Here is a 26,006-nt window from a genome sequence, read left to right on the forward strand (position 1 = left end):
TGCTGCCCTTTTCTATTTCTGCCCTAACTTACTGGTTCCCAGATCTTTTCAAGAATTCCTCAGACTTTTCAGAACATTCCATTGACTGCCTTGCCTCTTGGCATCTGAACCTTTGGTTTCCCTTAATCTCCAAAGCCGTGAGAGTACCACTCATCACTCCCCAACACTCATCTCCGCTTGCCTGCAGATTTAACTCTCCACCTAATTCATTAACCTGTCCCTCTGTCTATGCTGACAGTGAACACCATTAATTTGGAATGAAAGAATTAACTTGGACTATATCGCAATAAAACTGAAGAAAAAAGAAATATTCACCCCCAAAAATCATACTACAAGGCTGCAGAATACATATTTAACAAACCTTAAAAGAATAAATTTTAAAGAATTTTCATAAACTGTGAGTTAGTCTAAAAATAATTTGTTCTTTTTAAGTTTGTTAAATTGATCTGGGTGAGGGTTTTTCTTAGAAACATCTCATTAACAATTAAGTTTGAATTACTGTAACATGCCTAATTAAAAAAAAAATCCTCCACAACTTGTTTAACTAATTCCCTGTGTTAAATTCTCTCTGTTAAAATAACGTGTAATTCCCATTTTCTTGACTGGATCCTGACACAAAATACTTATTTCTGTACTTTTCCCCCAGTGTTGTGTTTACAGAGGACCAAGACATGAATGACAAAGACAAAAGGTACAAAGTTAAGAGCAGCTATGAAGCTAATTTTTTAAATATAAAAATGCATTATTTCATGAATCTGCTTCCCCATAAAACAATTTACTTATTATGCCTTTTAATTTTCTTCAAATTCTATATAGTTTTACATATACATTTTTAGGGTTTACAAAATCTAAAAATCTATATATCTAATTTTACATTTAAGATTAAAGTATAATGTACATTGTACAGTACTAGGTATACAGTAGCATCATAACAAATTTTTATCTTAAATTTAATTTACTACTCCCATATTACAGGAAATTAATTTAAAATAAACGTAAATTTGAACAAAATATTTTCATAAGAATTTCATTCATAAAGACAATCATACAACAGGCAATACACCTTAGTTTGTTATCTCTAGGACTTACTGATACCAGCTGTCTGCTGTCACTACAGAGTTAAAAAAAAAAATCAACATTTTATGTGGTGCTTAGGTGATACAACAATGTACCTAGAATGTTTAAGAATCCAAAGTTGGACATTACATATCTATTTTAAAGCAAGTTTGTTGATCCTAAAGGTACTAATTTAAAATAGCCATTAATAGTCATTATAAAATATGAACTAACAAAGAGGCATACTTTTTTTTTTCATAAAAATATTGGTCCTCCATTTAAAGAAAGAGTTCAGCGACTTAAAACAGTTTGAAAACTCTGCCTTAAAATATCCTCTTTTACACAAATGTATTAAGAATCATCAATGTAAAATATGACTATGATAACTTTTTGTGTTTTAGGACTCCATTTCAGTATTTTGCTGATTTGAAACAAAAGTTATTGCAAACAATTTAGAATATTACTGAGTTTAATGTACCTTTACCATTTGGCTCCTAAAATCACCAAAAGAAAATGTGTTAAAATGAACACCCATTGTCCTAATTCTACCCCACTGGAACTATAACCCCCTAGAGAATAACTCTTCTTTCCCTTCCAAGTTAAAAAATTCCTCCAAATATTTTAAGACAATTAATTTATCATCTGAGCTAAGCAGCTGGAGTCCTTCAGCCTTCCTTTTATGATATGGTTTCCAGGCTCCTCACCACCCTGGCCTCGCTCCTCAGGACACAGTCCCAATTATCAGAATTCTAAATAAGGTCTGACTGCCCACAGATCCAGATAAAATGTCTCAGATTAGCAGATCATCTGCTTGTCAGCTTATTAGCCATCATAAACATCAATCAAAACTCAGAGAAAGCTGAGCTTCACAGCTAACCTTAGCTGAGTATTTTAAATGCTTAGAAAGTGTGAATTTTATTTTTGCTCTAACAGTCAGATGTGAGACGTCAAATTGAAATGATGTAATTCACATGGCAAATGCCAATACCAACTATCTAACCACAGAGTCAGGGGTGGGGATGCTGAGACACATAAAAAAAGTGAATCACCCTTTCTATCAGATTCTTATCAATTAGGTGATTTCTCGCTCTCTTAGGAATATGCAACCCTCTCTCCATGTACTCCAAGCATCCTGTTTTTACATTACTTCTCCCTGGCACAATAATTTTTCTGTATATACAACTGAGGTTTACAAATGTCCTTCACTAAATTCCTCAGTTTTGAGGGCAGTGTGTAGAAACAGAAAATTATAAGCCTCAAGTATCTTTGACTCAGCCTTTAGTAAACTGAGTATCATTTATATCCTAGTTAGCATAGACTTTAAATTAAAACCATACTCGTTCTCTTTTTTTAAAAGCTCTTTTTTATTTATTTTTTACATTTTTTGGTGGGGAGGCAATTAGGTTTATTTTTATAATAAACATATTAATATAATGTTTAAAATATAACAGATAAAAATATTTATCTTTTTTTTTAATGGAGGTACTGGGGATTGAACCCAGGACTCCGTGCATACTAAGCGCACACCCTATCACTGAGCTATACCCTCCCCCCATACTCATTCTTTATATTTTCATCATAGTTCAGTTTTTGCCTATGACCAATTGCTAAGGCAAAGAATTTTACTATACCGATGGAAAGGTTGGTTTTAATAGTTCCAAGATCTGTTAGTTTATACCTTTGGCATTATAAACGTCTGTTATATGAAACTTTATTTGCTAAGTTGTTTGTGGTGGTAACTGGGTTTGCCTGCGTCAAGCTATAATCACTGCCTGTGAGAGGCAGTTGTGGTAATTTCCACTCTGGGTGGTAGGTAATTAACTCGCTTTCACTGGACTTGGCTGACTTAGCCATGGTATGGAAGGGGTGTGGCTTTGCTCATTAGACCAAGAGCATCAAGATCTTTTATCCTGGCTTCTTCCCTTCAGGGCATGATAAATATTGGGACCCAACACATCTCTTTTTGAAAAGTCATGTAAATTAAAAAGAAATCCTCCAATAAGAGGGACCATATATCATCACTGTATCTTCATTAACACTGGGCTCAGAGCTTTCCAGATGTGATGTGCTCAACAATTTTCATCCGTTGAGGTGAAATGAATTACTTACTCTTCATAATCGCTCTCACTTAAGGCTAAATTTCACTGCCACTAAAATGAAACATGAAAGTTCAGAAGAAATCAAAGAATTTTTACCTCTTCACTAGGTTTAGAAACATTTGTTCCAAAATGGGTCTACTCTTAACACCACTGAGTGCCCTCTAGAATGGTATCTGAAGCCTTTTGGCTGCAGGTGACAAAAATTTAACACAAGCAAGTTAAACAAAGAAAAGGGGGAGGATTTACTGCTTCATATACTAGAGAAGGTCTTAGTCACAGCTGAACTCAGAGGCTCAAACGATATCGTCAGAACTGTCTCCTTCTCTCTCATCTGGCCTCCTCCTTCTGCGCTAGCTTCATTCTCAGATTTCCCCCTACTCCCTACCAGCTAGCAACGTCACGCTTACAGCCTTTCCACTCCCAGCCTACAAGGAAGACAGGCCTTCTATCAAATCTTATGGCAAACTCTGGTGGACTCAACTTGGACACATGTCTCTCCCAAGGCAGGGAAGCAAGACATCATGAGGGGACAGAACCCCATGGAAAAGGGGAGGGAGACCCCTCAGAGGAGGGGCAGCTACACAGATAAATGCTGGAAGTCAACAATTCAAGGTCTGAAATTCTAAGCCCCCTTTTCCTCATCCTGGGCATGACGGAAATAAAACCACAGTCTGCCAAGCTGACTTCTAAGGTGGCTACAGTTGTCCAGCACACTGTCATTCATTACAGAGGAATCATACTTAATACCGGGTCTATTTTAAGGCAACCACAGTGTCAGGTATTTTATAGACATTAGCTTATTTAATGCTCACAGTAAGCAGACATTTAAGAGGTGGGTAGAGGCATAGAGAAGTTATTTAGTATAGTAAATATGAGAGCCAAGGATGCAAGCTGAGTCTATCTGCCTCCCAAATCCCCTGCCTTCAGCACTGAGACTTGGAGGGCTCTTTTGAGTTTCTTTACTGTGGGCATCAGAAGTTGGTAGATGAAGCTCAAAGATCTACATATTAGGCAGAGCCAACTTAACTGAACAGAAGGCAACGATCTACAGGAAGTGATTTATCAGATGCCCTGAAAGAGTTGCCTGAAATTCCTTTATTAGAGATTAGGCAAAGTCAACACGGCAGTTTAATTTATTATTTCACTACAAGTACTTCCCAAGATCACTTGGGATAATTCAGTCTTGTTAAATGCAAATGCTTGAGGCAGGGGTAATTTATGAAGCCTTCTTCTATTGTCCAAAACCTTGATGTACATCAGATTCCCCACTCCTTTTTGGACACGGCCCCCGAGAAAGAAGACACAGGGACAGGTCATATCACACTGCTTGACAGGGCATCTGGGTAGAGCTCACAACAGCCGTGACTGCACCAGGGGCTGGGGAAAATTCTATAGCCTTCATACTCCCAATGAAACTTACACAGCATTTGAGTATAGAATCAGCAGCAAAAGGATATTCAGTTACCGTATAGCCTAGGGAATTAGCAAAGGGAATCAGGGAGGTAAGACAGGAATGGTAACTAGTAGTGCTTGCTCTAATGTTCCTATACTTAATTTTAGAAACATAAACCTCTTGGGTATATATTATCTAATAAAGGCAAAAAAATCTAATCTTTGCTGCCTTTGGTTAAATGTTTTATATTGCACATTACTGCTGCTACCACAATATTACCCACAGAAATCTTACGCAAGATGTAGTCTTAGGTTATGAGGAGTACCACTGGCCCCGTTGTGTTTCACCGCTTCAGAAAAGGGGCAGCAGAGAAGGAACAAGCTGCCTGGGTTCCCAGGTTTGTGTCAGCCCATACCCCAGAGCACCCCTGGAGGATGATAGCCAATAAGTCCCTCAAAGTTATACACACGCGCGCGCGCGCACACACACACAATGGAAAACAACTCAGCCATAAAAAGGAATGAAATAATGCCATCTGCAGCAACATGGATGGACCTAGAGACTATCATATTAAGTGAAGTAAGTCAGAGAAAGACAAATATCATGAGATATCACTTATATGTGGCATCTTAAAAAAAAGATACAAATGAACTTATTTACAAAACAGAAATGGACTCACATTCACAGAAAACAAACTATGGTTACCAAAGGGGAAAGAGGGGAGGGATAAATTGGGTGTCTGGGATTAACGTATACATACTATTATATATAAAGTAGGTAAACAACAAGGACATACTGTATGTATAGTACAGGGAACTATTTTCAGTACCATGTAATAACCTATAATGGAAAAGAATTTGAAAAAGAATATATATATATTCTTTTATATATATATATTCTTTTATATATATATAACTGAATCACTTTGCCATATACCTAAAACTAATACAACACTGTAAATCAACTATACTTGAATTTTTTAAATTGTGTCTTGTTAAAGTATATATTACTACTATTATTTCCAGGGTCATGGATGATTAGAGCAAGAAAGTAACTAAGCTGTCAGGGTATCCAACCACTAGCTGTTTCATTGCCCCCTGTAGCACATCCCTACCAGTGGCTCTCATCTTATGCTTGACTATCTCCAGGGGCAGGAAACTACCGCAGGAGAGCGTAGGGTTCATCTCTGGACATTCACTTACTTCATTCTACATAAAATGTACTTCAAAATAGGAAAGTTTGCAATAGGGAAAGAGCAAGTAAAATGTTTTCTAACTAGTTATAGAGGTGTCTCTTTAGTTTATTAAGTTTTCTTTTCAGGTTTATTTAGTGAGACTGATGACTGCAGGAGCCAGTAAACCTGTGCAACAACACTCCTGTTCATGGACATCCCTTTCAGGAAGCTCACTATGAGAAATCAGGTAACTTAAAGAACATGAGTGCTATAGAAGAATTCAGCAAAAACCACACTGGAGACTACAACATTTGTTAATCCTACAGTATCTACAGGAATGTTTGATGTTAAGTATGTTCCTGTGTAGCAATAGGAAGTGCTTAATCTTCCAAGAAATACGCATTTATTGTCAGTATATTCTGTTGTGGCCAAAAAGCACACAGTTGGAGAAAATGTCAACTGTTGGGATTTAAACAGAAACGGTCAAGCTGCTTTGTGCTGCATTAACTGGAAAAGAAATCATGCTAAGTTCTACTGTATTTGACCATTCACCCCATTATCAAGATTTCTGGGTGTGCAGACAGTTAACTTTCCACACAGACATAGGCCATTGCACAACTAGTTGATTTAAAAAAAATCACTGTTTGCTATTAACAGATTAAAATAGTAGCACTAAGAAATCAATTAAATGAGGATACTTTCTATTCACCACCACCACCAAGGGAAAAGCAGGATAAAACAGCAGCGGGAGGGGAGAGGGGTCTCTGGGCTCTCACCACTTGGCCAGCCGGTTACATCCTTCCTGCATCTCTGCAGGGCTACAGAGAATGGGCTTCCCAACTCGCCTGTGTTTTAAGAATGATATCCACAGATTTATGCTTTCATCAAAAACTTGTTCAATTCTCCACCTGAGCTGCCTAAGATGGTACATTCTAGGGTCATCACCCTTTACAGCAGAATTATCAGGCTGTAGGCATAAGTATTTTTGTGCTCTGCTCCCAGGAGGTCCTCACAGAATATGTGGTTCAGAGCAGGCTAACAAGGCTACTAGGTGGGGTCGCAAAACGAGACCCAGAAGGTTCCTGCACAATCCAGTAGCAAGATCAGCCCCTCCCGCGCGCGTCACTGTGGTTTCTTTTACATGCTATCAACACAACTCATGAACTGGATATTTACAGTTGGTGCTAATTTACATGTGACTTGAGGCATACTAGCTAATCAATTCTCTTTTTTTTCCCCTCATGCCCCCTTTGTAAGTACCGGCAGACATGTATTATCAGCAGCACAGCAGTGCTTGGCAGAGAAGTGTCTGTTTAGACCATCCTGTAGCATTAAATTAAACACAGCATCAGAAGACAGCTGATGGTGTGTGTGAATGGCGCGTGGAGCAAATCAGGAGAAAAACAATGAAGGATCAACAAAATCAAAGACAGATGAAAGAAAGTGGGGAGAGAATGGCGATCAGGGGCCAGTCAGGGTGAACGAGAGGAAAGGGCGTGTATTCTATTCATTCTCTGCAAAATTTTGTAACTTGAGAAAGTAAGCCCCAAAAAAGCACTTCCTATTGATCAATATTAAGAAACACTGTACGTAAAATAGAAGATTGCACCCCAACGATCCCAGGGAAGAAAGACAGAAAAGAGCAAATTCCTCATGGAGGTGAAACTTGACTTCGGCTCTAACTGAGAAGACTGCTTACAGACAGAGGAAGAGAGAAACACAAGGAAATCAGGCACTCCAAGAAAACCTGGAGCAGTGGAATAGGAAGTGGAGGAGGTATGGAAAGAACTCACTCTTCCTCTATCTGTCCAGACCAAGGTTTTTCAGACAGAGATCCTCCTCAAGGAATCAATCCATCAGCCAAAATCCTCAGGAACTACAAATGAATCATTCTGACAAATATCTGAGAAGTTTCAGGCTGCCAAATGAATACCAATGCTCATTGGTAGAGAATGAGCAATTCTGTTGTAAAGTCATCTCAGGCTTTAAGATCAAGACCATCGAGTGCTGCACAGTATCATTTTCACAAGTCAAATTTAGAGCCACAACTGGGCTCTTGTTAGTAAGCAAAGGCTCCAGTCTCCCAACATTTATTCCAAAGTGTTCCCGGAAGGTTTCTTGTAAAAACTGGCCTATTTCCCGAGTGAATAGATATAGGATATGTATTAATTATATTTAAGCCTGTCCCTGGCTAGTTTCCTGAGGAAGAAGCAGCAGGAAATACAAGTCAGATGTGGATCTTTGAGTATCTGAATCAGATATCATGAGATTCTATTGACCTATTTAAATTTACTTAAATAAAGCACTGACTGATGTGACAGAAATGTGGCTGCAAATTTTAGCATGTCTGTCTATGAACATTTTATTGGAAAAAAAGTTTTAAAAATTCAATATTTGGGGGCAATTAGTATAAAGCAAATTCTATTCAGCACACTCATTAAAACGCCTGTCCGTACTGTTTTTAACAAAGTTGAAATACACATAAGCCAGAGAGGGAGAAATTTCAGGGCAAATGTCATCACTTTAAGTACTATTTTCCGGGCCATAAGCAGATGTGGAAGCTGGCTGACATTAGTTTAAAAATATTCAATGAGGTTTTTGCAGAAATCAAAGTGGCATCACTTGTTTGAAGGTTATAACAGTTACACCTGAATCCCCTACACGGAGAACAAAGCAGAGGACACATGAAAATATCTGCAAATGTATAATATACATCATTTTAGAGCCAGCTTTGCTTCTCTATCTGTTATTATTGAGCATTGCTCTGAAAATATCCCAATTTCAGATAAGAGAAATGAAGTCTGGCTTGGATAATACAACACATTATATGCAGTGATAAAAAGGAACTCAAAACTAAATTCTGACTCTAGAGAGTGTGATAAAAATGAGCTGTAAGAATACCAAGAGATGAAAATGAAAAATTACTTTTCAGTATTTCCTGTCTTTTCAGAGCCTATTTACTGAGTTACTGTACTTTGACAGTTAATTATTAACTACACACCTACCATCCTTCTAAGAAATGCACATGAAAAATCACAGCTCATTATTCTGCTCTTTCCCGTAAGAAAAAACCAAAACTACCCCTAAAAGACAGCCACACAAAACAGCCTACTCAGGATTCTGCACAGTACAAATCACACTTACTGATTTTTTCCTCATCTCTTGAGAAAGGAAAGCAACAGAGCTGGCCCATGGCACTGGTGCTCGCTCTCCTTCCCGGCGTTCTCGTCCCTGGCCACCCCAAAGAGCAACTGCGGCTGATCGCGCGGTCAGCGAGCACACCCTGCCTCCTCCACTCCGCGGAGCAGCACGCGGAGCACGGGGCGCCGATGCACAGGATGCTCGGCCGGCAGAGGCAGAGGAGAGGGAACTCGCTGCAGCGAGCAGAAAGGCTCCACCTCCCCTCGCTCCAGCCCAACGCAACTGCTCCGGGACTGGCTTTCAGGGAAAGAAGTGGCCAAATGCTCGCCTAAATCTCACAAGACTGGGAGCTCTCACCCTGAGATGCGTGCCACGTGCGCTGTGCAGCTAACTGTATGTGTCTTTAAGAAAGGTAATCCAGCACAAGACACAAGGAGTCCCTTCTCCTGCAGACGACTAGGGTAATTACTCAGGGAAATTCAAAGGGGAGAAAACCCCCATATTTTCTGTCTGCTATTTAAAGAGGAAGAGCTTTCTTTTACCTTCAAGTGATTTTTGTGTCTTTGTTTATCGAATAGGGTAAAAGGTTGCAGAACAGGTAAGACACAACTTGAATGAAGTACCATGAAGTACTTAAAAAACTGCAAGGACTGTATAAATGACAAGGAGGCGGGGAGCAGCAAAAGGGAACATCAGCTGTCTGCACTTTACAGCACATCTTTTAAATTTAAATACCTGCTTTCTGAAACACTACTTTGTTCTTCTATTAAAACATTAAATCAATCTGGTGAATTCTGATATTAGAGCATTAAATATGTCCGTAGCCCCCAAAATACCCCACATCTAGAAGCATCACTGAGAAGAAGACCAGAGATAATGGCATCTTTCTGAATGAAAACACAAGGTGGTTAAGCAAATTCCAGGACAGCAAAACAACTGATTTCAAAAACATGGTATATTTTGAACTCCATGACACGAGATCTTTGATTTCATATACTTGTTCTAAATCTGTTACCCTGTATAGGCAAGAGCCTTATTTTATGACACTGTGGGAAGGAAAGACTGCTCACAGTGCCAGGAATACCATCCAAATTCCTACTTTACTCCTCTACTTCCCAGCGAGGCACTCACACCCATTTACCAGGTGTTGGAAGGAGAGGGCACTGGATGGTGATGAAAACTTCTTGTGGTCCTAGATGCAGTGTGTCTACTCTCCTACTCATCTGAACAAAAAGAATGTGCAGCCCAGAAGAACAAAAATTGTCAATTTTTAAAATCTTAAACATTACTTTTTGTGTTAAAGAAATCTTTGCAGTGAACAGTCTTCACTGAGGAATAAGCGTACTCCCCACATCCCCCATCACTGACACTGGTGCAGTGATACGATCTTCAGAAACAAAAAGCCAGAGGTTTGAATCTCAGATTTGTCAGGTGTTAACAGTTCTGAGACTCTGACCTCTTGTCAGAGTTTCGATATCTTCCTCTGTAAATCAGCTAAGTTCATCATAGTTTTCATTTGTTGTTGCAGGGTAGGTAGTGCAGGGAGGAGGGAAAGGAGAAGTGAACAGACTGTCTGAGCACTGCTATCTACATGCACCTCAGTCCTTCCAGCACCAGCTAGCAATCTCACCTCTTTTTCTAATATCTGGCCCGTTAGCTGCCATCTTGAGTTACTGCTTATACATGTAACCTCTGAGCAAAAAAGCCCCTCACTCCAATGCAGTGTCCAAAGGATAATATTCTGCGATGACCCCTACCAACTTCACTTTATTAATTAGTCCTTGTTGGCACTACTACTGAAAATGTGCAATTAAGAATGAAATACAAACTGCACCATTAGCTCAGTAACAGTGTGTATCTCAGGATATCCGGCAATCCAAGGGGGGCTATAAAATGTTGGAGACTTTCTTTTCGTAAGCATTAAAAGTGAATTAACCATAATAAAAGATGAGAAAACAACTGAGACATTCAAGACCGACTGGCTTTTAATTGTGCAAATTATTAGCACATCAATTAACCACAGGAAAGGATGGAGTGGGGAGTTAATTAGGTTTATTTATTATTTATTTATATATATTTTAATGGAGGTACTGGGGATTGAACCCAGGACCTTGTGTATGCTAAGCATGCCCTCTACCACTGAGCTATACCCTCCTCCTCAATGGGGTTTTTTAGAGGGTTAACAAACTCCTTTCAGTAATATATAGAGATCTACCATAACTCTAAGAAGATTAGTAAAAGAAGTAAGGTTACTCTTACTGAGAAAATATATCTGATATATCATCTTCATAAATTTAAAAACAATCTTTTTATAGTTTTCTCACAGGCTTGACTACAAAGTATGACTAGGACAGTTGCTTATATCTTCTATAATTATCTGAATTTTTATTATAATGGTTCAAATGGCAGGAATAAAACTAAAAAGTATGAAGGGGTGGCAGCTGCCTCTTCTCCATGTACTTTGAAATATCAGCTCTGATTATTGTCTCCAGTGGGAAAATATAATTCTTAAGTATGACCAAAACCTCTAGCCTCAGTGTCATTGGTTGGCTTTATTGTCTGCCTATAACTGAAAACACACATGTTTGGATTTCTGAGCAACTTTGCTGAAAAAGTCTGACTCAAGATAAAGAAAAAAAAACTCACTGTAAAATTCTGAGTCCATAAAGCTGTACAAATTACCAACTCTTCGGAGACCTCCAATTTATTAAGAAAGGAAATCTGAGTTTGACATCTTATAGAAACACATGAGAAAGAAAAAGAAAATGTTCCTTTATTCAGAAAAATGGAGAGAAAGAGGACATTAAATCATGAAGTATAAAAAGAAGGAAAAAGTGCTTTATCCCTTTAAATCCTGGAACCAAGCCTTAGGAGACATGAAGCACAAAAGACACACTTTAGGAAGATTTCCTTATAAAGCAGGTAGCACACTCATGGAAACTCTTATGCCAAGAAATGTCAGTTTCAGTGAAAAGTCACATAAGTTCAAGAAGTGCTTGACAATTTATGGAAACACAACTCATGAAAATTAGGATGTTTTGGAATATATCCCCAATTTGTATGTTGACATCAGGGTGCCAAGACACAAAGAAATAACCAGGGCTTGAGGAAGGCTGGATGGATTTCACTCATTATTGTATTCTGTTTCTGTATGTTCTTGTAAAACCAAATTTCAATTCTCAATAATCAATCTGCAATAAACATGTATCACTCAGATCCAACAGATGCTCCTCCCTTGTTTGTTCAGCCACTGCTACATCTATGTAGCCATTTGGTAGCAAAGGGCAAAGTTCTGAAACTACATCATTAAATACTGGTATTTAAAAGCTAGTCTTATCAGTGTCTGTCTGCAAGGGAAAGAGGCTGAAAAAATTACAACTGAAAAACTTTAAGGATTATCTGTAAATCTCACTGGTAAAATCCTTCTTAATTACCAGGTAAAAGAGTTTTGATCTAACTGAAATTTGGGAGCCAAGAATTATTTTTTACTATTATTCCTACTTTAGTCATATTTTCAACGAAGACTTTTTAACTTCTCTCAGTTGTTTTTCTCAAAATCTGAAAGTCATAGGTATTTGTATTTGAAATTCGCCATATGCTGTACAATTTCAGTATGTGACTGGAAAGAGAATGTGTTTTTTCCTATATAGGAAGCACAGGACAAAAACGTAACATGGCATGTACAGCACATGTGCTTTTCGGAAAGGAGAAGGAACAAGCAGATACCCAGAGCTATGGAAGAAGTCCTTCCTTACCTACCAATCCATAATGGTCCTTCCTAAATCTCTGTGGATGCTTTCCTGTTTAGTGCCAGTTTTCAAATGCCTCTTTCGTGCTAATTATCCAGTCAGTTCTTTTCTATGTGGCCCAACCTTAAACAAAGTATGTAGTTGAAGCCTTTTCCTTAATTGGTGAGGAATAAATTAGAAATAAAATTAGAAATAAATTCTATCTCCCTGCTCAAGGAACAGCTATCCTGAGGTTGAAGGTTGGCAGAAGGGCTGAAAAGTTAGTGTTTACATGGACACCCTGAATTAATTTTATACCACTTTATCAATTCAGTTTGATTCCAGGCACTGTTAAACACTGAGTATGTGCTACTATGATAATCACATCAGCTCTTGGGGTGAAGTTAGCTTATTTTTTTAAATGGAGGTTTTTGGTTTTTTTTTTTTTTTTTTTGGAGGTATTGGGGATTGAACCCAGGACTTCATGCATACTAAGCATGTGTTTTGCCACTGGCTATACCCCTCCCCTAGGTAAAGTTAACTCTTCAGGGCAGTGGTACAGCCAGAGAGGTGAGAGACAGCAGGGCCAAAGGAGGGTGAGAGGCCCACATTTGTAGGCATGCGCAGGAGGGAGCAGGAGGCAGGTCAGCAGTCCCACTGTGGTAAATCCCACCTGACAGTTTTATGAAGGCAATGCAGTACCAGGAGGACAAAGGCCAGTAACAGTCATCTACTCCAGACAGACACTATACAGGTCTGCTTTTTATGGCCTTCCTTTGCAGGCATTAACAATGAAATCACAAAAACTGACATGAGTTACTTACTCAAGGGCAAGTTAAATGTTTGCATGTTAAAACCTTTAAAAAAAAAAAAGGGAAAAGGAAAGAATATACTTAATCTGCAGACCAGTATTTATATTATCTGACATGGCTGCTTTCTTATTCAAGTGGCTTTAATCCTTTAATGCCCTGAACCTTTCAGAGAAGAAGCAACCTCCTTCACAGGAAGAAAAAATGTATTTCAAAAAGCTAGTAGGACCCAATGAGTAGATTTTATTTGTAGTTTAACAATGTAAACCATAAAAAATCTGGTTCTACAGTTCTCAGCTTATTGGGTTTTTTCACAAGTCCTAATTGTTCTTTTTGTAGAATATCCTCAATCTATATTTAGCTCTCAAAGTGGTCTCCTGTTTGACTTTGGGCAAGGCAACAGTCAGTCACATTTCCTCCTATGTAAAGGATTTAAAGACTTAAAATAAAAGATGTTTTAATAACTCAGTACATAATTATTAAAGCTTTTTTCTCTAATAACACTTAAAGGGATAAGGAAGAATGAAAGTGAGTCCCCAAGATAATGAAAAGAAAATTCTCTTATACTAGACAAGATGCAGTTAAATCAAGATTGGTTTTGGCAGGTCTTGGAATCTGTCATGATTCACCACAGCCTCGGTTGACATTCACCTGATACACTATGTCAGTATTCATTCTGTTTATAGATACATCTAACATGCTTTAGTAATTATTAGAACTGTGTTTAAATACCTATAAAACCAAAGCACTGAGTCTATTTTCTGTTAATCCATTTCTTAATTCACATCTGAAATCTTTATCTGTTAGGATGCATTCAGCTGCAAGTAACAAGAACTCCTGTTTCAAATGGTTAAAAGGTTAAAAAAATTTTTTTAATGCCATGACCTCCTATAATCAGAGACAGAACTGCTCTAGAGTTGGTTAATTCAGGGCCTTCAGAAGACGATCAAGATTCACCTTTCCAGTCTCCCGTACTCAGCACATGGGCTTGAAGTCGCTTAGTGTCCCCGTGGTTAAGATGGCTGCTAAGTCCAGGGATCACATGTGTACTCAACAATTTCTAGCTGAAAAAAATGATGTTCTCCTCCCAACGAATTATACATCATCAAGAATACTGTTCTCTAAGGTCTCAAGCAGACCTCCCCTCACTTGTCAGAACTGGGTCACATGTCACTTTCTAAACTAATCCCTGGCAGAAGAATGGAACCGATGATCACCTGCAAAGTTAAAGTCAAGCCCAGGTGCCCTGCATCCCACTGCCTCACAGGGAAGGGAAGGCTCTCTCTGCCAGTAGGGAATTAGGACAGGAAGAGAATTAACTGAAAACCACTAGTGTCCATTAGAGTTTTATATATAATTTTTAATAAAAATCTACTGTTATTTACTGTTTGGTCAGTTAAAATTAGAAAAGTGCTTGAAGTGTCTGTAAAAAATGCTGTAAAGCAAAAACAGAAAGAAAGCCCTAAAAAGTAAGTCAAAAAGGGCGACATGCTAATTTAAAGAAAAACTTATCATGTAAGATAAATGTACATCACACTTGTAAACTAAATTCTCGCTAAAAATGCATAGTTAGAACAAAACTGTGAACTCCCTTTCTATAAACTATATTATGCTAAGACTGACTTCTTAAAATTTTTTTCTTTGATCAGAGCTGCAAGCAATGAAAATATATTTGGCAGCTATAATTTCCTGGTATGAAATATAAAACATGATGATCAAATGTAGTTTCCTTTACTCATAGATTAAGACAGAATATTCCCCTGAATACCTAGTCAATAGAAGAGTAAATAGAGTCACCATGAAGGACATGACAAAATGTTGTTCTGTTAGCTACAGTTAGGGCTTTAGGTATTTCATACAAAACATAATAAAGTCAGATAAAAAATCCAAGGACTTTTATGGATTAACAAAAAAAAAGAGAATTTAAACTTCAAAAAGGGAAATAAGTATACTCTGTGTTACTTTAAAACTCATTACTTCCCCCTTGCTTTTAACCAGAACAAACTTCTCCATAAAAGGAGCAAACTTGAATAGTAAAGGGGCATTTTTATGGCACTGCTGGCCAGACCCCATAGACCAACAGGAAACAATAAATAGATTTGTCATATTTGCTTAAATAATTTGCACAACCTTTTATCTCCATCCTAGCCCCTTTGTTTAAGGTCTCTTTCCTTCCTCTACAATAGTTTTCTCAGGTAACTAGCTACAAAACTAGTCTGAAGTCCCAGGTTTCCCAGGTAACCCTCAGCTACTTCATTCATCCACACAGCTTTAACTACCAACCTAATACCACTGAATCCCATATCCATCTCTCAGATAAGTCACCTATGTCCCAGTCCTTCTTCCTGGACATGCCACTTGATCAGCCCACAGGTGCTTTAATATGTCTGAAACTGAACCCATCATCTTCCTGTCACCAATACTGTTTTCTCATTATTATCTTCCACATTGGTGTAGGGCACTACCGTCTACCAAGCTATCTAAACCCCAAATCTGGGAGCCACCCTGGACTTTCCCGTCTTTCACAATCCACCCTAAACCTGAAAATACCTCTCCTCCTGCCTGCCTCCGTGTGCAGGGCGCCCCTCATTCCTCGTCTCCACTGCAAATGCCCAATGCAGGCAGCTCTCAGCACCCGCCCTGTCCTTTTTCATTTGCTGATTCTCTCCTGCTCCCTCTCACCATCGTGCTTGTATACGACTAGCAGTGTGACCTTTCTAAACACAGATCTGATCACTGCAAGCTCCAAATTTTTTACGGCTCCCACTCCCGACAAAATAAAATCTGAATTAAGAGCTTAACGATAAGTAATTCGTGTGCAGAGTGAAATACGCACCCTCCTCTGGGTCACTTCTCAGCCTGGAAAATACCTCCCTTTCACCTGGCTCCGTCCCAACATTCTTATCTTTCAGCCTGAATCTTTCCTTTTCTGTGTAGCCTTTCCTGACAATCCCAGGCTGAGTGACAAGTACTCTCAGTGGTTCTCATTAACTTCATCACACTCATTATCACCTTAAATCGTAATGGTTTGTGTGTATGACCTCCCACTAGAAAGCAAACACTGTGAGAGTAGGGCTCGTATTGGTTCATCTTTGATCTTCAATATGCCTGGCACTTGGAATGTTCAATAAATACCTGTTCAATTAATTCCACACAAATAAGTTACAAGAACCCAAAAGGAACTGAAGAAGTTTTAAAATCAAAGAGGAGTCTTGTGTGCACAGCCAGCAGCTCTCCAAAAGCCCCAAGGGAGCTAGGATGACCTGATAGCTCAGGCAGTATGATCAATCCCAAGTTCACTGGGCCAGAGGCGGACAACCCAGAGCCATTTACTCACTACAATCATATTCCCCCTTCCAATTCCTACTTTAAGACTAGATATAGAGCAAAAGAATACAGAGGAACTGAATTTTCAGACAGAGCAGAGCAATGAGAAATTCATTACTTCTCTACCAATCAATCAGATGCAATAATAATCAAAGTCTAACTTTGGCAAAGTCTGAACAATTTAACACAAATTAGAGAACTTACAAACTGTAATGATGGAAGAAAACTTCATGAGTCACTCAGATCTCCAGCTTAGATGCCCTCATAAATGGTACCCTCTCTTCCATCTTAAAAGAAGCTCAGTAAAGATATTTTACAAATCCCTTAACACCTTGTTCCAGGATTTAACAATCTTTTAGAGCCCGAAGTTTTTCCTAATTCCTAGAAGGGTGTACTCCTTGTAAAGACTAAAAAGAGGCTGACTGTTTTTTTTCCTTTTAAATTAACCCTTCCTTAAAGAGTCACTCTTAAACCTTTTCTGTCCTGGATTTAAGAATTCTACATACAATTTGCAATAAAAACAGCAGTAATAATGGGCACTATAAAGAACACTGAGATAGTGTCAGACTTGATGCTAAGTGCTTTTCATCACTGTCTCATTCAGTCCTCACAACATCCTCATGAGGTAAGCATCACTATTAGTCCCATCTTACAGATGAGTTTAGGGTTATTAAGTAACAGGCACAAGGCTGCCTAGCTGGGAAGTGGCAGTGACCATTAGAATATGATCTGTCTGAATCTAGGAACTTCTAGGTCACTATGCTTCTCTCTCTACAGTGTGTGCTCTCTCCCCAGTATTCTGCATCCTCTCCAGTTCTTCTGTGCTTCACTGAAAATGGAGAAGAATTTGAGTTTCACATGTCTATCACTTGCGAGTTCACATTATCCAATTAATTTTTTTAAATAACACTGTTAAATAGAATAGATTTGCCTACTTTATTGTTTTTTCCAGAGCCCCCCAAAAAGAATTTACTCAATTTTTTATCTTTACTATTGTATTTATATACATAAATTATATATAAATATATATATGCAATATATTACATAAAGCATATATATATATATATATATATATATATATATATATATATATACATATACACACTTTTATTTTTGAAATGCACCAACGTTAGTCCCATGTCAATTTTTACAGAAAGCATTAAGAACAATGCAAATCTATAATAACTTTTATGGAGGGAGGTAATTAGGTTTATTTATTTAGTAGAGGTATTGGGAATTGAACCCAGGACCTCAGGCATGCTAGGCATGCACTCTACCACTGAGCTGTGCCCTCCCTCCAAATCTATAATAACCTGAAATGGGTTTCTGATGTTAGGAAAGTGCTGTTGCAATAAGCGTTCTCGTATAACTAGTACTGGTTATTAATCTTAATAACTAACAGTTTTATAACATTATATTTCAGGTACTGTGCTAAGTACTTTCAAAACATTAATAAGCATTAATTATTTTAGTGGAAAAATATATTAGAGGCAACTAGGCAATGTGATGGGCAAGTTAGCCATAACTTTTGGCAACTGGAAGGTCTCCTAACACTAATTTCCTTTATCTGAATGGCTTCTTTTGACCACAGACTCTGCCCTTCAGTCATTTCATTCACTTATTTTTCTTTTTATTTGGAAATCAATATATACTTTATGGTTTCAATATATACTTTATGGTTTAAGTGTTAAATACACTTAAATCAAAGGCTTTAAACATAAACCATAAAACTACAAACTATCACCGTATCACTCTAACAGTGATGCTAAATTTGTCACATAGCACCACATAGCACTGCCCCTTTAGTACGAAGGTTCCCAAGGCATCTGATATAAATCTTAAGGTTTGAAATCAGGCCAACAGATGGTTGGATTTTCAAAATAGCCTGAGCCACAGCTGCCACTTTGTGTTAGCATCAGATTAATAGCTGATACACCAGTTAAAAAACAGTGAGCCATCACTAAGATTAATTTCCTCAGTTATGTATCCTGAAACTTTCTCTGACTCAAGCAGATCTAAAGAAATAAGCTGAGAGTTTCAAAAACTATCAGTTGCTTTTCATTTTTATTAGGGGCATAACAATGATATTTCAAACACTTTCTTTGTAGAAGACAGGTTTCATCAAGAAAACATGTAAGAGCACAATTAGATTACAAAAAGGAACAAGATTGGCATTTGAAATATAATATTTTACCTCGTCAAAGGTTCTGCTTTTAAAGAACATTATGCTTTCTAGGTAAGATGATGTAAGTGCTAGTTAAACTGTGATACTCTTGGATTCCTTTCATCCCAGCTTTTATCCTACACTTACAGGTGTACCATTTGGATGGTAAACTACATGGTCCCTCAATTTCTGTGCCTCAAAGTAAATAATTAAATAATGGTTTTACTCAGCACTTATTAAATTACTTGATAATTTTTCACAAAGAAGATTTCCAACTGCTAAAGTTTTCCAGTGGAATAAAAATGTACAGATCCCTTAGATAAACCGTCTTTTCACTTTTCCCTCTTCTAACATGCTTGAAATAGATTCATCTTAATTGGTCTAAGTAGAGATGAAATTTTCTTAAGTCCTCTCCCTGTCAGCCTGTGCAAAGGAAAACAAGACAAATTTTTTTGGTCCTGCCCACCACAAAAGTGACATTCCTAAATTGTATAATATAAATTTTACATAATACTGATTTTTAAATGCATCATTTCATATAGATATGCTATTGTCAGTCTTGGGTATTTTTGTACTTGTTAACACTTTTACCACAGAATGCTTAAATAGAAATTTAAAAGGGATGGACAAGAAAAATTAAGGACAGAGGAATCAAACAAATTAACATTTCACAGAGAGATAAGTAGCCATCAAAATTCATTTGTTCAAACAAAAGGTGGGAACTATTGATCAAAATTAAGTTTGGAAAGCAGTCTGAGGATTACATTTTTTCTTAGTTTTATTGGACCCATGAACTAAAGCGGGAGTTCTTAAATGTTTTGGCCTCAGGACTCCTTTACACTCTTAAAACTTATCTATAAACTCCCCCTACCAAAGGCTTTTGTTTATTTGCATTATATAGTCAATATTTATCACATGAGAAATTGAAACAGAATTTTAAAAAAATTATTTATTCATTCACTTCAAAATATCAATAAACCGCTGTATGTTATCCTAAAAAAGTTTTATAAAAAAAGTGTATTTTTAATTTAAAAATTTATAGTGAGATGAAAGGCATTATTTTACATTCTTGCAATTTCTTTAATGTCTGGCTTCATCAGACAGCTTTATCCTCATATCTGATTCTACACTCAATCTGTTGCAATACTATTTCATTTGAAGTGTAAGAAAAATCCAGCCTCAGACAGAAATATAGTTGGAACAGGGAGAAGGATAACAGCCTTTCCAGATAACTGTGGACATTCTTCTTTGATATTGTATCAAAACGTGACAAGTTGTAGATTCTTAAAGTTCAGCTGCAACGTGGAATCTCAAAAACGTATCAATGAACTTTTCATGCTCTTTATAGTTAAATCTTTTGGTCTATCTTGAACTTATAATGGATCTCTTATACATGCGTGTCTTTGTAACAAACATGCATTGGTCATCTTAAAAATACTGACTCAGTGAGTTATGCAAACATCCCATATTTGATGCATTTCATTATACAACATCAAAATTCATTAATATCACTCACCTCATTAGAAAAGTCTTTAAGTATGGACTGCAAAGGGGAACAAGTAAACTTTTGGGAGTGAAGAAAATGTTCAGTATCTTGGTGATGGTAATGGTTTCACAGGTGTAGACATGCTAAAAACTCATCAAGCTGTACACTTTAAATAGGTACAGGTTTTGTATGTAAGTTATACCTCAATAAAATAAAGACAGATAGTGTGATAAAAACAAACTGGGAAAAGGGAGTTCAATATTCCACTCTGTGGTCCCTACTTTTGTGTATAAAATTTTCCATAGTATGAAGTGGGGCAAAGTCTTTAAGTTTAGGAATCTGTCAACTCATGGTAATAGACCACAGTTTTCTGAAATTCTTATCATTGCCTGAAAGCTTGAATTTTATCACTCGCAGTAAATCATGTCAGTTGTCCTTGATGTGGCAGGTGCATTGATTTTCAAGAAAATGTCTGCCAAATGCCCAAGTGTGAAAACGATAGTTTGTCTGTGGATCATTTTTCAAGAGAAAATGGTGTTCCACGAAAGTGTCTACTTTAGCTCGCAGCTTAACCAACCATACAGCGCTTTTCCTTAAGTCAGCCTCCTACTTCAATATGCAGAGGTGCTTTGTGAGCACCTCCCATTTTTGTTACACGAATATTAAGCAGGCACATTCTCAAAGGTTGAGATTAAATACAATTAACAATTTTTACTACTCAGCAAGAACATTCTTATGTGAAATTGGCTTTTAAAAAATTTTTTTAACTGTAATTGCCTTGATTCACACTGGCCACCCACAGTTTTACCCACAATTGCTTTTGCATCATCAGTGTAAATGTTAACCCAGAGGAAAAGGCAAATAGTATCTTAGTATTATTATAAAAAAATAGTTTTGCCATCACAGGCCCTAAAAGTATCTCAGGGACTGCCAGGGGTCCAGGGATCAAACCTGTAGAACTAGCGAACTAAAGTCATTTTTAAAAAGTTTAAAAACCCAACAAAAGTGTAGCCTAATAATTATTAGACTATTAAATCATTTATAAGATAAGCACAATGAAGCACATTTTCACAGCAAAAAGTAAATGATTCACAAGAGAAAAGCAGACATTTAAGCACATATCTGTTACCAATACCCCTATCTACTAAGAAGACCTTTAAGTGGGCACATGGCATTTAAGCAATACAAACATTTTCAAATGAAATATTTTAGATATTTATTACTTATCATTGATCTGACAAAAGCCCAGATTTAAGGATGCTCAAAAGCTCAAAACTTTTTGTCCTAACCACACCTTTTACCCAAGTGAGGAAAATACAGATTTCCTTCTCCCTCCACCCTCTCCTGCCCCATCAACCAATGGGTCAATTACACTGACAGCATTATCTTCTATAGAGAAAACGCCCAGGCTTACATACCAAACTGGGCAAGAGTCAGAGCTTCTGGAGTTCTGCCCGGGCTCCTAAGGGTAAAGGAGCACTGAAGATCAGGACACCAAAGCCAAATCTGAGAGTCTTCTCAGATGCAACCCCCAAAAGTCCTTTGCTTTGCTTTTGGCTGAATCACCGCCTACAAAGGACCACTGGGAGTCGCTGGATGGACCACGACAAGCCTTATAAGACTGACAGGATTGGTCTGAGCTGTTCAAGTCTCTTTAGGGTGACTCTCAAAAAGCAGGGGCACATCTGGATAGAAGAAATTCATTGACTCAGCTCACTCAGAATTCTCCATAATGCTTCAGTCCATAAAGTCTGAGTCTGGTATCTGGTTGGTCTGCCCTGTCTGGCACTGGGTACAGGCTGGTGACTATAGCTCTGACGACTCTAACTTACTACAACCCTTCTCTTCCATCACTGTATCTGCACAGGCCTATTTGCATTTATTTCAGCCCACAGCTGGCCCAGCCCGAACCCTTTCATTACTTCAGTCTGGAACTAATTGAAGGTCTATCTTTAGGACCCAATCCTTTGTCATCTGTGTTGAGTATTAATATTAAACATCACCCTCTTTTTATCCCACATCTACCTACTCAGTCTCCTTCACAGCATATTCACTGACTCATTACATGTACTGTGACCATCTCCTTTCCAACCTCCCTCACCAACTCTGTAAACACACAGAGCCCCCACACCCTCATTAGCTTCCTCAGATAACCAGACCACAGACTCAATCCAGGTGCCTCCTATCACTAACATTATCACTATTATTCCTATCACTTAATACTATCACTAATCTTACCTCCACCCTGACTCCCAATACACTGCTGCTCTCCCACTGCAAATCATACCTGCTGTTCCCAGACACTGTCCTTTCTCCACTATCTGTCTCGTCCTATTTACTCCTCATCCCCACACATTCCTAGAAGCTAAAGTTACAAGCTTCTTCCACTGTGTCCTATCAAAGCCCACTGTTGTTATGGACAAAGCCCTTTTCATCCGCTCCTCGTCCTCTCCATTTCTCAGATGTAGACTTAGCTCCCCAGCATCTCTGTATCAGTCTTAAGGGCTATGTCTTACACTTCTCTGTATCTCGTGATACCCAAAAGGAGTATACACGTTGTACATGCTCAATAACATTCATTAAATTAATTGTGAATAATTGTTATTAAGCCAGAAAACAGCTGGGGTTTCCAGAAAACCGTATTTTTACCTCTGCTTGAAAAAGTGAGAAAGTAGTACATTGGCCTGCAAAAAACAAAAACAAAAACAAAAAAAACCTTCTAGACCTTTCCAAATTCCCCACTGCCTTCTATAAGAGATGTCTGACAGCTGAAAGTAAACTAGTCTTTGCAAGCACTAAATTGCTCACCAGTCTTACAAAGGGTGTCATTTAGTCAATTACCTTCCCTAAGGAAATATAAATGGAACAGAGCTGCCTGAGAAAAATTAATTCTCCCAACTCCAGTGAGCAGCTCACAGAGAATGGCTTTCACCACCCTAGATATCCAAGCTATATTTCATTCCTGGATTCGCCAGGAGGAACTGGTTTATCACTTTTTTTTTAAATTTGAATTTTAGCTGATTAATGAAGTTAGGTTTGTAAGAAGTTACAGCCCATATTAAGTAAGCATAATATCAACCAAAGTTTTGATTACAAGAGACTTAAAATGCAGCACCTTTTTCTTGGATCTGAACATATGACTGCTGCCTCCACATCCTATCAAGCTCCCCAACCACACAGAAAGGTGCAAGATGGCAGAAGATGGATAGGAAAACGCTTAGCGTGTAAACGGAAATAAGAAGGCTCGAGAAACAGCGACCTCTGGCAAGGGATTCAAACTCAGATACCTTCAGGAACCAAGCAGGGAGTGTGAGTGAGTTAAGCACATTGCAAAAGAAGAATAAAAGAGTAAAGGGAGTGGTGAAAGGCAGCTGCTTTTCTACTGCCTACTATCCCCACCCAGCAACTCACTGCACGCAAGACAGTGGAACAAGTGTGGCCATGTTTCTGATTGTTCAAAGGCAGCAGAAACCCAGGGTTTTTTTTAAATTAAATCACTCCAAAGTTGGCAAGTAATTAAAATTATAAAAACAAATCAAAAAGCCCTGTGCTAGTCAAGCACGACATGAAAGGCTGCTAATGTGTGATCTTTAGAACACATGGGAAGGTTGAGAGGGATGGAAAAAATATTCTATACAAATTTCCTAAAACTAAATCTCTATTTCACACCCACTTTTAGTAACTAGATGTCTATGTTAATCCTCTGCATCTGAGTACTGAATTAATGATCATACCAGGCAGATAAAAAGCTCAAATGCAAAAACAAAAACAAAAAAAATACAGAAGAAAATATGAATGAAAATGTATCAAATCGTTCATTTGTAGACAACTCTAGTCATAATAATTAAAGAAATCACAAAAATTTTATTACATTTTTACAAAAATTAAAAACATGTAATATGAAGAATACCTTGTTACCAAAACTAAATGCAAAATAAACCAGAAAAATATTTGAAGCCAGTACGACAAAGGGCTAATTATCTTTATACACACACAAAAAAACCCTCAAAAATTGGTAAAAGACACAAGAATGAACTCCAACTCCTTAAGGACAAGGATGGTTAGGTGTCAGTTCCTAACCTAATATAAAGCAATCTACTCTGTTGGACTAGGAATAAGAAATCTGCAAAACCACACACGGGGTTATGATGAGGAAACATGCACAATAAAACGAGCCCTCAAAAAAACTTCAAAAGCTTTAGAGGAAATAAAATGCCACAAAAGACTCAACAAATAGAAGAATTCATATCCAAGGAAACAGATTTTCAAAATACGAAAAGAACTTTAAAAATTAATTATATTGAAATCCTCAAAGAGACAAATGAAGGAATAGCATCCATGAAGCAAAGAACAGAATAGGAAAATATGAAAAAGAAATCAATTGGGAATCTTGGAAATGAAGCATACAGTCATTGGTATTAAAAAAAAAAAAATGTCCTAAATGGTATAATTGAGACAGCGGAAAAGAAAATTGGTGATTTGGAATCCAGCACTCTCCAAGAATGCATCATTAATAAATTAAGAGAGATGGAATATGTAAATCTAATAAATTCACATATGTACCTACATACAAAGTTTTACAATTAATTTCAGGAGGTTCCCAGAGTCCTTGAAGACCAACTTCTACTCATGAACTCTGAATACAAAATATCTTAAGATCTGAAATCCGTCCCACTCTATTAACACATATCACACAATGTTCAAGGTTCAAAAAACAGATATTAAATTTGAGTTAGGATCAAATTAAAGAGAAGCCAAACCAATGTAAGCCAATTAAATCTGATTAAGCAATGCAATTCATAAAGAGTCCTGAATCCTGCTGAATATTCTGTTGCAAAACTCAGTAAGATCAAGAAAATCAGTAATTATCCATAGCAAATACAAGACTCTAGTGTGTATTAAAATTGGTTAATTATTACATAATAATTATCATTTTAGAGGCAGATATTATTTTAAAGTTCATACTGGCATCACAAAATGTGACAGAAGAAAACAGAGCATGTGTAATAGGCAAAAACTATTTTGTAAATAATGTTAAATGGGGATACAAGATTGGTGAAGTTTGAAAGAAGCTACATTACTTTGAATTAGAAAAGGGTGAAGACAAAGAAGTCTGAGGGAAAGATCTAGAGAAATTACTCAGAATAAGGAGAATTTTAGAAACTAAGCTGGAAAAGAGCAATAAAAGAAAATTCAGTGGGTGGAACATGGTGATTTGGGGGGAGCTGAACAGAGCTGTCTAACAGCAATGTAGGTGATACATGCCGTGAGCTGCTTAACGCAGCCCCACAAGACCTTCAGTAAAATCTACGTACTGCTTTTTTTTTCCTAAATGGGAGTGGGAGAGATAATGAAACACTGAGTTCTCCTTCAAGGTTGGCCTAAAGTAATTACAGAGAAGATATGGAAAGCTAGCCAGAATCTGTATTACACAAGAAGGATTTAAATTTGCCTTTTACAAGGAATCTAGACAGAAATGTTTGGTCCTCATTAAAATTTTGATGGAAGACAGCTCTCTTACAGAGATTCCAAAAACATGAAAATATTCCTTAAAATATACTTGAAATGTTTTGAGGATGTAAACTTCAAATGACATACTGAATGTCTTCTGTTTAAGAGAGCTAAGATC

The 26,006-nt window shown here is 37.5% G+C and overlaps 1 protein-coding gene across 5 annotated transcripts in view; it reads right to left on the reverse strand.

Moving 5' to 3' along the window:
* AKAP7 (A-kinase anchoring protein 7) overlaps window positions 1–26,006 on the reverse strand; it is a 105,179-nt gene that overhangs the window by 23,187 nt on the left and 55,986 nt on the right. The window contains exon 1 of one of the 5 annotated variants that reach the window (XM_064486701.1): window positions 8,867–9,174. The exons of 3 other annotated variants lie outside the window; for them this stretch is intronic. In XM_064486701.1, coding sequence (XP_064342771.1) covers window positions 8,867–8,915 — 49 coding nt within the window. In that variant the 5' untranslated portion in view covers window positions 8,916–9,174. Of the gene's footprint in view, window positions 1–8,866; window positions 9,175–26,006 lie in introns of those variants that run through there. One more of the 5 variants, XM_064486700.1, reaches the window with a different exon arrangement.

This window comes from Camelus dromedarius, chromosome 6 (assembly GCF_036321535.1).
Source record: "Camelus dromedarius isolate mCamDro1 chromosome 6, mCamDro1.pat, whole genome shotgun sequence".
NCBI lineage: Eukaryota > Metazoa > Chordata > Mammalia > Artiodactyla > Camelidae > Camelus > Camelus dromedarius.